Here is a 12,724-nt window from a genome sequence, read left to right on the forward strand (position 1 = left end):
TAGCTCCCCACATTACATAGTTAGAAGGGGTTTGTTGATTTGGGTTTATAGAGGCTTTTAACATCACAAATATGAACCAGAAAGCTCACAACACACACAGGAAAGGCTGTGAACATTCTTTATTAGATCGTTCCCTACAGGTAGCTGTCAAATGACAACCCATTCATTTGCGACAACAAAGAAAATTGTTAAGCAAAATGCCATACTCACAGTATGTGTGCAACTCCATACAGCTCTAGCTTACATAGGCTCCTGTGTCCTCTACATCATTATACTCACTAATGAGGTGCAGCCATAACTCCCTTGTGAGATACAGATGATAAATATGCTCCAAATCACAAGGGCAGTTATAGGCATTTAGTCTGTGTTATGATGGAATGGTTGTCAGGGATGTGTTATGTGTTATGTGTGAGTGAGGCAAAGGCCCATCAGACAAGGAACACAGGCAGTTCAGTCCCAGGGCCTCCTCCACCAGCAGCTGTGCCAGCGCCAGGGGTGTCCACCTGAGGGCGCTGTAACAGAGGACAGTTAAAACACATTAAGCTGTGCTTGGAGAGCGCTCACAACAATCATACTTCCACATATGGATATTTTTCTGTTTTTGCATGCAAAACCTGCCTAAGGACAGAAGTTTTGGAGCGAGAGAAACAAGTTGTTATAACGGTTTTGACCTTGTGATCTTCCCGCCCATAGCTGTAGAAAGGCTGTCACTAACTTGTGTTTGTTTAACATGCTCAACTCGTCAGTAACATTGTCAAAATATGCCAAAAGAACGCACCGCATGACTGTTAAAAGATCATGGGTCAGGTCAGAGTGGAATTCTGCAGGTAAACTCATTGTCACAACTCTGATTGGTCCACACTCAGTTTAGAGTCGAAACACTCCAATCTTCTGTTTGATGCTCACTACTACAGACATTAACCCATGTGCTGTATTCTTGATGTATCTTGCCATTCCCTATAGTGCTATTTTGACTGTTTAACACATTATTTCTCTATATTTATTTCTATTAGCATAGCATTCCTCTACAATGTTTCAATCAGCATTGCCTTAATTTTTAATTGTTTGTCGTTCCACCATTGTATATTTTCCCCTTTTTGTTTTGTGTTGAAAAAAAAAGAAGACTTCTGGAAGAACTGTATTATCAAAAAGTCCTGCCTATTCATCATTCTATTTATTTGATCATCAAACACCAATACAACACTCAAATAGAGCTGATAAAGCCTTCGAACCTCCTCACTGGTAGAACTTAATCTCTGTGTCCACGCAATCCAGAAACAGGTCCCCCAGTTCTTCTCCTGGGATCTCTCCACTCAGCATGGCCGAGATCTCGCTCAGACACTGCGACTCCAGCTCTCTCAGGATCTCATAGACAGCTAAAGCCTCGTCCTGACGCCAAGGGAAACAAAAAGACAAAGGTCAGGAAAAACTGTGGTACCAACACCTGGGTCAAAAATGGTATATGCATATCATATGTTCAAACCTGCATTAAGCAGTGGAGTCATTTGACTTAGTCCTAAAATATGGCTATTAAGACCCTGTGTGTGTGTGTGTGTGTGTGTGTGTGTGTGTGTGTGTGTGTGTGTGTGTGTGTGTGTGTGTGTGTGTGTGTGTGTGTGTAAAATGATGTACATTTACAATAGTCCAGATCCCACACTCTTGGTCTTTCAAAATAGTCAGTCTAATTCATCCAGACTTCACCATAACTGTGCACCTGCTATATCACGCAACTCCATTTCCTCTACTTATCTGGGTTTTCTCAATTCTACAGCTGGTCACCAAGACAGCAGGTAATGGCTGTGTCCCAATTCCTTACTACATCCTGACAACAAAAAATAAGTGCCACATACTTATTCCCAGACTACATTTACTTCGCAGTTAGCTTCAAAGACTGTAGTCTGTTATGTGTACAGAATATCGATGCACTGAGCTGCTTTGTACAAACAGGGAATGATGCAATACGTGCAATAAATACATCAACCAGTGTGAACACACTTGGAACAGGCTCTACAGTAGATTAGTATTGGGAGTTTGGTTTCTACACCAGACTCTTCTCTTTGTATCTGTAAAAAGCACACAGCTCTTTCTCTGCTTCCTCTATTGTCATATCATAAACTCAATGTAGGTTAAAAACATATGTGCTTAGAATATTCAACACCGACTCAACAAGTCATCTCAGACAGGATAGTCAGCTCAATGGCTTCAATGGTAAAATGTGACTTTGTTTTGAAATACCAATACCTCCCAGCATTCTCAGGTTGGTGACTGAGGCCCTGGTGTCTGGCATTGAATGTGTTCTTGGACTGTGTTTATGTTTTGTCTACACTCATGCCATGTGTGTTGTCCTCGCACACAGTGAGGTCCTGTTGATATGTATCGTTTCCACTGAGCAGCACAGTTCGGTTCGGCACGGTTCTGTAGGGCACGGTAACCCTAGATCTGGCTTGTGTTTCCACTGCCGACAGTAACCCTTACATAGTAGGCGTGGTTTATGCTGGACGGCGATAGCCACGGTCAGAGCATATACAGCCTATGTGTCAAAGCCGTTGAACAGCGCTGGCCGCAGCAGCTACATAACTTTGGTGACACCATAGCAGCGGGACACAGTGTAGCCAACTGATTAATTCAATGAAGAGGAAAAACGCCCCACAAGACTCTTGCCGAGGTGACTACACACGCACCGCTAAGTGGAAACGAGGCATAAGCCCTGTGCTCTGCGACCCGACCTCAACCGGCAACAACTCAATCCTCAATAAAAGTGATTCTGGATGTTTGAGAGAAAATGATTGTGAACTTCCAGCTCTGCCACAATCTGCACAGGACTATCATTGACCTATAGGTGGTCCATTATCAGTGCCCACCGGGTTGGTGTCCATGGCGTTGAGCGCCACCTGGTGGGCCTTGTACAGCGGGTGTCTGCGGTCCACCTGGCTCTGAAAGCGAGGCTGCTTCCTGACTGGGTCTTCAGGGCCGTACTGTGGGGACACCACGCCCAGCACTGGGGCGGCACAGTCCGAGAAGATAAAAGGCTTGAATATAGACCTACCAGGGTACAGGGTTTGGGCAGGTTGGACAGGGAGAGGAACAGGAAAAAGAGAAACGCAGTCTCAGAAACTCCCATCAACCCAATCAAGTGGAGACAGAATGCAGGGACAGCAAAGATTGAGTTTCAACACCATCACAATACATGCATTTGAAAATAAATGGACATTTCAGTGACGTTAAACTTAAGGTAATACACTTCGCTACAACTAATCACTCAGTATGAAATGCCATAGTATGAGACATATTTAAGCAAGTGGTCTAAACAGCCACTGAAGCATCAAACACCTTTTGCAACATTTAAATATACGTACATAGGTAATGCTTTCTTAACTTAATTCCTAAGCATCTCTTGAAAGTTTCCTGGAAGATGTAATTCAGAACTAATTACCTTGCTGTAACATAACAACATAAAAGCAGAACTCTGAGACAGACGTTTCGTTTGGCTAATTAGCGGTTTTGAGTTTTATTTTCATTCATCAGAAAATCTCCCTGAAAGAGCCCATGGTGTTCATAATATATTGATTCATCATATCTAGTTAACACTAACCTGGATGGGTCTGGGGTGGCGGTGAAGAAGTGGATGCAGGGCAGGCTAGTGTCTCTGGGCAGGACAGAGACCATGCTGCCTGTGGTGCAGAAACCTCCAGAATCCATGCAGATGCCACTGGGCTTGTCCCTCAGAATGGACATCATCACCTCTGCAGACACTGAGCCTGAGACCAGAGCCGACAGAGAGGGGCAAAGCAGTGAATGAGTGTTACAGTAGATGTATGTTAAATAAAAGAGAAAAAACTCAGGCATTATGTTTTTGGGTTTTCCGTCCTTCCGTGTAAACATATGTACAAAGGTCAAGGTCACTGTGACCTTGCATATTGTGAACGCAATAGCTCAGGAATGCTTTGAGGGATTCTCTTAAAGGTTTGCACATACAGTGTGACTTAAAGATTTTAGAGGTCAAAGGTTACTGCGACCCTACATATAGTCAGGCCGCAGTGACTTTGTACCATAGTGTAGCTTCTTAGGAGCTTTACCGTCTTTAAAGAATTGCCTACCACCACCCTACTTTAACTGTTTGGCAATTGTATGCCTCGCTAACGCATATAACCATCAGGTAGTATTTTAGTTTCCAACCATAACTGAATGTTGAATGGTGCAGAGAGACACACGTTTCCATGCTTATGTCCATAGGAGTGGACCACTCTCACCGTCATGTTGCTGCAGTAGCTCTGTGCCTCCCTTATAGCGCCGTTTGGCCAGCTCCATCCTGGCAGGCGGGTTCTCCGGGCTGAAAACCTCAGAGAAGTTAAACTCCCCTTCCCCGTCCCACCAGCCCTCGTCCTGGGCCACACGCCGCAGATCCGGGTGCTCTGCGGAGATCTCAGCACCGATGGTCAGCTGGTTGGAGATGTTTTTCACAGGGACTGGAAAGAGAACATGGCTGTTAGCAAATGAAGCCTAATAGGCCATGTAAAAAAAAAAAAAATTTTTCCTTTCTTAAAAGCAGATGAAAGTCTCATGTTTGCAGTTTCCACCCATTTGCCTTTTTAATTCATACTCGTTTGTTGGCATACACACTGAGCTGAATATAGCAGCGTGCAAAGTTTATCCCCACTTGACAGGACGATTAAGCCTGATTAATTCAGCATCTCTTCACCACAATGTTTAGGATTTTCTGTATCATATGACACTTTTCTATAAGCTGTGATCTCATGTTGAAGAATGTAGAGAAAAAAAGAGATCTGAATGGGCTTTATTTACTCATTTATCTTCCCACATTAAAGAACAACTATGAGTCATGGAAGTCATCCGAAGTATCTCATCAACTACTGAATGGATCGCCAGGCACCCCTGTGTCTACTGCATACTGTTATGCTGTGTACAACGTGGTTTTCAGTTGTATATTGAAATAATTTTTTTTATATTGCCACTTTTTATGGTGCTTTGGTCTACTCTGAATACGTGTGTGGCACCTGTATTATCTGTCTAATAAGAGGGCCCTTCCTCTTGTGCTATTCCTGAGCTTTCGCTTTTTTATCCTAATTAAGGTTTTTACTTTCTCCTTTTTCCGAAATAATGGATGAGTAAAAGGATAAAGGGTGGCTTATTTTACCACACAGATTAGTAATTGTGGTGCTTTATAAACGCGCGCACACACACACACACACACACACACACACACACACACACACACACACACACACACACACACACACACACACACACACACACACACACACACACACACACACACACACACACACACACACACACACACACACACACACACACACACACACACACACACTGTATCTCATGCACAAATTCAAAACGGTCAGTTGTTAACACGTACCAACTGACCTACGATTGGAAACTAGTTTGGACAGTGCCACATTAAATTAAAATAAAATAAAAAGCAGACACAGAAGGTTGTTCAATGTGAGCAAGACAGTAGCTTGAGTTGTTCACAAGTCATGGCATTGAGCAACAGGCCTTTAGTAAATACATACAGTTCTTCTCTGCTGTCGTTAATACAGTGCATGCATACATCAACAGCTCTGCACGGTCACACTATGTTCAACCCTCCATCCTTTACCTGTGACCTTCTGAGCCACCCACAGCTTCCCGGCGGTCTCCAGCACCCAGGCCTCGGTGCGGTCGGCCAGCAGGAAGGTGTTGTGGTAGCTGAAGGGCTCCGTCTGCTCCCTGCACTGCCCGCCCTGACCATGCTGCTCCAGGAGGCCCGTGATCACCGTCAGCGCCGCCCAGGCACTGTCACCTCGCTCCAACCCCAGTCTGATGAGCAAAAGTCAGGTCTGAGCTCAAGTCTGACAAACCTCTTTACAAGGCTACCAAAGCTATAAATGTGCTGCTTTTATTTATATATATATATATATATAGTTGGATCAGTTAGTCTCTTTTCGCTGGTTTTCATTATATACTGGCTCTCCTCTACTCCACTGTACTCACCTTTGGTAAAGAAGTCTTTTCTGGAAGTGTTTTTCCATCAGAAAGTATTACCCATGAGAGCCTTTATGTGGCTTGTCGTCATAGTGACATTATCATCTAGCTTCAAGCATCCATGTGTTTCTACAAAGTCCTCAGCAGGGTGATTATTGTCATATTTAGTTTTTGGATTAAGCAACATTCTATCCTTCACCACTCAGAGAAAGATGCTGTGTCATAGCAGGCTGTCTTATTGTTTTATTTTTTTTATTGTAACTAAACCAACATGCATATGTGCACCGCCATCTCTTCAGAGAGTTGCTGGTGCCCCTAGATTTTCTAATTGGCCACCAAGATAAAGAACAGCTGTACTACTTCACGCAACCACGGTGTGGTTATCCGCGATGCTAATTTTGAAAAGAAAGAACAACAACTGGAGATAAAACAAGCTACCGAACTGCAACCGCAACAGTAGCTTGGCTCTTTGTTGTGTAGGATAGTATGCTGCCCACTGATAACGCTCTGACCAATCAGTGGTCTGCAGTGTTTCATGTCACCGTTTAGTACCTGGTACCTGGAACCCTGAAGGAATAGAGACAAAAGAAGTAAGCCCCAGGTACCAGGGACTTTGTCATAGTGGAAAACCAGAAAAACGGGACTAGAGTTGAGTAGAGCCAGTACCATGTCATGGAAACACGCCAACTAACCAACCATGAGTACCGGTAGAGTTTGATTGCGATGTTTACACGCTCCACTGCCAAGTTTTGTGGAGGAAATGCTACTGTCAGAGCTATGCTTCAACACTACTTACTACACCTGTCGTAACACGCTTGTGACATTTTACACACCCTTCTGATCAAAGCCTGAGAGGATTGAGTTAATACTTCTGCTTTATTTAACTTGGATGCAATACTTGCTCCCATCAGCTCTGACAAGTATGCTTTCTTTGATGCTGAAATTGAATAAGTGGTTATTTATCCGTATTTTTTTCTTCTTTCTTTCATTTGTAATAAATGTATGAAGAAGGTTCTTGGTACTCACCGGACAAAGTCCATGCCCAGCAGAGCCTCTCCGGTGGCAACAGGCTCTCGGGTCCAGACAGCCTCATTCCCAATAGAGACTCCCTGGTCATTGGCTCCCATCTCGGCCCCCCACATCCAGGCAGGTTTGCTGAGAACCACAGCGTGAGTGTGCTCCGCCTGAGGGATCTGGATGTATGTGCACTGCAGACAAAAAGACAGTTTACATTGAGCTCACGCTGGATTGCAGAAACTATTTCAGGGTTCTATTTACCTCATGTGGTATGTATAGCTGACACATTTGTTTCCCCAGGACATATATGGCTGAACACTCACAGCTGTCAGACCAGATCAGAGACTAAACGTTTTTCTTTTCTTTTAGACATCAGTGAAACTCAAAAGGGCAACACTACAACTTCCTAGCGTACATAAATGTATCTTATCACCTCCTGCTCGACACATCTGTATTCTGCACTTTGCTTTAATTTTGGGTACATTTTAACAGGTTTAGAAATATCTGCTTGTATAAATACAACTAGGTGGTAGTGTTCTAAGCACTGAGAATTAACCTTGAAAGTAGCATCTCTTTCAGAGACAATACCCACTCTATAGAAGAAGTGTTTTCATAGAGAAGTGAGTTCCTGAGTCAGATCATACCTGGTGCTGATATTGGTGCAGTGATACGCAGGAAAATGGACTATTTCTTGTGTAGAAACTATTTTGTAATGAAAGGAGTGATGCAGGAGGACACAGTTAGTGAAAATGACTGCTGATACTATACAATGTAAATGTTTATTCTTGTGAGCACCGCAAGCATAAAGTCGCATTGTCACATTAACTGCATTTAGTTATTTTGTAATTATATGAGGACTAATAAAAGCCAAACTGCATGTCTGAGCGCGTAAAATGAGAAAGGAGTGTTGGGTTAAAACGTTCCCTTCCTCTCTCTTACACATTACCAGGAAGAATGCCTCCCTAGTAAATATTTAACCAATCTGTACTTTTTCAGACAGGCCCATTTCCATCTTGCCTTGTGTACAAGATACTTGAAAATCTTGCTCTCAACTATATTACATCTGCATAAGATGCCAAACAACACTGTGTTGCTATGTTTTTCGATCTTGCCAAAGCTTTAGACATTACGATATTGCTGACCATAAAATACTCATACATGAGAAGCATTGGGCTCACTGATCACTGGCTGGCTCGGTTTCCTTGCTATCTTTCTCACCGGGTGCAACATGTGAGTTTTGAAAACCTTCTCTTCCATTCCCAGTAGCAGTGGTGTCCCCCAAGGCTCCACGATACTTTGTCCTGTACTCTTCTCCTTATCCATAAATAACCACCCTCAGGCTGCCGGCAACTCACTCAATCACCTGTATGTTGATGACACAATTCTTAAGCTATTGGTCCTTTCCCCCCGATTCTGTTCAAACTACACTCCAGGATAGCTCCCTCAAACAGACTTTTCCTCGGCTCAAATTTGCTCTCAAGACTTCTAAAAAGTCACCCCCTTACCTGTTGCACCCATCGTCTGACCCGCACAACACCTGGTCCTAACTTCAATTAAATATTCATAAAAGCAACACTGTCTTTAGTCTTACATAGTTTGCATCTGCCACGGCCCATGACTGGAATGCTTTGCAAAAGACCCTAAAACCGGATTATAAACAGTGGTTTTTCTGCATTGTAATTTCCAAAAGAGTTGTAAGGTTTCTGCATTCCTTATTTCACCTAAGTACCTGTGCGCTCCTCATGTCATGTTTGTAGACTGATGCTGTCTGCGTTGTTATTTGCAATTGTCAAACGTATTTTATCTTCTAGTCCTACTTCTCGTAAGTGGCTTCTGTCGCTTGTCATGCCACCATTGTAAATAAGAAAGTGTTATTCATAACTTGCCTGTTGAAATAAAGGTGTAATGAAAAATTAAAAACAGGGTTATGACATTAGATATGAATCGTTATATCCTTAATCCATTTTATACACACATACGTAGGCTATATGCATGGAGTATAATAGTGTGTATTTCAATGCTGCATGATGACTGTTGTAAATCAGTGGTTGTGGTGGTGTGGGAGTGTAGCCTATAGGAGTCCAGGCCTGCATGCTTTACCTCCAGCGTGGAGCCTGGAGGGTGAGATGCTGCAGGGAAGTGGACAACCTCCTGCACCTCATCCCGGGGACGGTCTGAGTTCTTCCCAAAAATCACATGGTCATTGCCAGAGCCGGGGGGCAGGGACACAAAACAATCACACGACATGGGGGGCTCTGCCATCCTGCAACCCAGAAAGAAAGAGCAAAACAAATGGGTGGGCTACTATGACACAAGATGGAGCGAGGTGTGTTTGGCTGGCTCTGTGGGAGGAATTCAAAGTGATTGTTCATTCAACCAAGTTTAGGCTAAGCTACTACCTCATATACACAACCTGATATCAAACTAATCCTAAGAGTCTTACAATGTGTCTGACATCCAGTGCGAGTTAGCCTACACCAGCTGAGCATAATGAGCACGTGTGGAGTCGAGAGGAAGAGTCTCGCCTACTTCCATTCCCCACCCAGGTTATTGTTTTGTTTTTGTTGCAGAATGTCAGATTGAGCCGGTGCATTGCCCATCCCTCTCACACAGGGATTAGGAGGCAGGGCACTTTCTTGAATGTAGCCTACCTAATCTTCACAAATCCGACCGCCGCGTTGCTTTATTATCGCTCTCACCTCGCATTTTTACGAGCATCAATCTCTATGAAAACAGAAATAATTTCGCTATATGTGGGCGCTGATCGCAGATGTAGGCTATGTAGCCCTGTGGCGGAGCTTGGTTGGTGGGATCGTTGTTTACAACAGAGGCATTAAGGCCTGGCGGAGCTCACTGTCACTCCCCGTCTCATTCCGGAACAGCGACGCGCCAGCTGTCGCTTTAAGTCATTCCGCTTTTATTCGGGAGTTGGTTTAAAACGGTGCACTCCACCTGTCTGTGAACTAGAGCCGCAGTAGAAAAATGTTTACCTTGGGTTTTTTTTTATCTCCAATGGTGAGAGAGAGCAGACAGCCCGGCTGGGAGAAGCTTGTCAGATACCGGGTCACGTGACCGAGAAATCCAAAGGTAGCCTATGCACTTAAAGGTCTCGTCTCTCGTCAGGCCACAAGCACAGTTTACCGTCTCCCACAGCAGGCGGCCGTCAAGTGACAGTCCACACCTGCGAGAAGCTGCACAGCACAGCGGGCATACGGGATGATGATGAGGATCTATATCTTATACATTTTCTCTTCATATTGAACAAATAATTTATAATAAATAAAATAAAATATAATAGGCTAATAGAAAGGAGCATAGGACTTAATTTGCATTGCCAATGACTGACAATGACTTAATTGTTATGCATATGACAAATACACCATCTTGTATCTTGAATCTCTGAATCTTGAGTCTGACTGACTTCCCTTTAGGGCTGCGAAGCCCTAGCCAACAGTGGTTACAATGCCAAATCACATCCATTACATTGCATGCATGTCTTTATTATCCAGTGTCACTACTAAGAAGTAAACATTGTAGCATTTTATTTTTATTTCTGTCTCACATTCGTCATGTAGCCTACCCTTTAAAAATCAGAGTGTGTATACCTTTACAACTTTTATTAGGCTATATGCAAAGTAGCCTATTTGTTATTAGGCTATATGCAAAGTAGCCTATTTGTTTCGCCATAGTTGCTGATTATCATCTTAACTCATGAGTTCATGTCTGTGTGACTCAAAATTATGATGAGCTGGACAAACGCAGCAGCCAAAGTAAACAAATGGATAGTTTCATAACAAACACTGCTATCTGCCAGAGTTAAAGCTATAGTGCGCAACTTTTTCATATAAGTGAATGGCGGTTACATTCAAGTCATCGCCAAATTAGTTGACACAAAGTGGATTAAGCATATCAGCTCCACAAAAAGCTCTGTATTTCTCAGTATGGAAGCGTTTACATACTGGTCCCCTGGAATGGAATATCTCAATTACGATTTCCATTAGGCCTATTCTATTTGTCTCCTGGAAGTTCCCAAACAGGGAACAAAAATATATTGGCATGTTTGTCGGTAGGCTATTTATTATTTAAGAGTATTTTCAGTTTTTTAAAAGTAATTTCTATCTATGTTACTCAATAACATTCACTTAAATTACCTATACTTTTACCTTATATTATTATTATTTAAAGTGACAAATGTTGTGTGTACCATTGGAGAGTATTCATGGGGAATTAAAGAGGAATTACCAAAGCCCTTACAACTTATTAACTTCATGTGGTTTATAATATATTATTGAATTCTTAGTACTGATGCATTAACAACTAAGCAGTATGCTGTAGTTGGTAGCAATATAGTTACATTTAATTACTTTCTTTACTATTGTGTGTTATGACAAGGTATCATATTGTATAAGTTAAAATATATTTTAGGATAAATGTAAAGAAAAAATAATAATAATGAGGATTTTAAATGGTAAATGGTAAATGGACTTGACTTATATAGCGCTTTTCTAGCCGATTTTCTCAGCCCCAAAGCGCTTTACATATCTTACCACATTCACCCATTCATACACACACTCATACACCGATGGCAGTAGCTGCCATGCAAGGCGCTCTCTGAACCATCGGGAGCAATTTTAAAAAACATAGCTTTCAAAAGTACACTACTTTCCCATGAAATTTAGTACAATCGCAGTAAAGTGGCACAGTACCTAAATAAACTAACCACGGACTGAAATAAATATTAAGGCATTTCATCACTGTCCAAAGAAAACCACATATCTCCAAATTGCACCTCATCACTTTGTTGATTGAACCAATAATAGTTCAGCAGAATGACCAGATATTTGCTGCTAAACTTGTCCATTTCAATATTCTTACATTTAACTTCGAGGCAGTTATGAAACTTTCAGCTATTTGGTAGGCCCACTAGTTTGCAGCAAGACACACTGTCTTTTGCTTCTTTACCAGCAGACTGGATCGCATGTTGGCTAATCAGTGTGATTAAAGTTGGGTGAATTCCTGTGTGTCATTGTTTTAATCATGTGGGTGTCTCCTATCACTGGCGTTCTATTGATTTATGTTGCTGATACTGACACTCCTGTCTGTGGGCTCAGTCATTCCAGACGGACAAACTTTCCAACACCCTCCACCTGCTCCAATCTTGCAGTGATTTCGCAGTCTCCAATCGCTCCAAATAGGAGAATATAATTCAAAGCTTACTTCTGTGGGTATTTAGCAATGGCGTTACTGTACTTTTTGTTTAAATATTGGTTTTGAGATATTGTCTTCTAGATCTCCTCTCTCCATTCATATACAGTGGAGGAAAATGGAATTGTATTTATGAAGCTAAAGCAGTGGAAAAATGTATTTCTGCCCACAACTCCAAATGATTTATTTTCAGTAATTAAAATAGCGTATATCTTGTGGCCCGCTCATTTTGGGTTGGGAAAAACCCCCAAAGCCCATCAGAGCTTCAAAGACTCATTGTGCCATCCTCCTGCAATAGAGAAAGAAAGAATGCCAGATGCTCGTTGTGAATTAACTATAGAAAATAAAACATTAGTTGGTTAAAGCTGCACTAATCAATATTTCTATATCAACAATGGATCAAAACTCTACGTGTAATTTAAAAGGTGCTGATACTACAGTTAATTATTGCCCAATTCTGGTTGGTTTGGTTACTGTTTTGGGTTTAAACCCACAGTGC

At 42.3% G+C, this 12,724-nt stretch overlaps 1 protein-coding gene across 1 annotated transcript; it reads right to left on the bottom strand.

Moving 5' to 3' along the window:
* Nucleotides 1–143: 143 nt before the first annotated feature.
* scrn2 (secernin 2) lies at nucleotides 144–10,089 on the bottom strand. Its single transcript, XM_080028700.1, has 9 exons — nucleotides 10,011–10,089; nucleotides 9,121–9,283; nucleotides 7,030–7,211; nucleotides 5,639–5,838; nucleotides 4,251–4,466; nucleotides 3,593–3,758; nucleotides 2,862–3,042; nucleotides 1,233–1,389; nucleotides 144–512 (listed from the first exon to the last, which is right to left on the bottom strand). The coding sequence occupies exons 2-8, from the start codon at nucleotides 9,280–9,282 to the stop codon at nucleotides 1,237–1,239; spliced, it is 1,260 nt and encodes a 419-aa protein (XP_079884826.1). The 5' UTR covers nucleotide 9,283; nucleotides 10,011–10,089; the 3' UTR covers nucleotides 144–512; nucleotides 1,233–1,236.
* Nucleotides 10,090–12,724: the final 2,635 nt, after the last annotated feature.

The sequence above is a fragment of the Ammodytes marinus genome (assembly GCF_949987685.1).
Source record: "Ammodytes marinus genome assembly, chromosome: 6".
Taxonomy (NCBI): domain Eukaryota; kingdom Metazoa; phylum Chordata; class Actinopteri; order Uranoscopiformes; family Ammodytidae; genus Ammodytes; species Ammodytes marinus.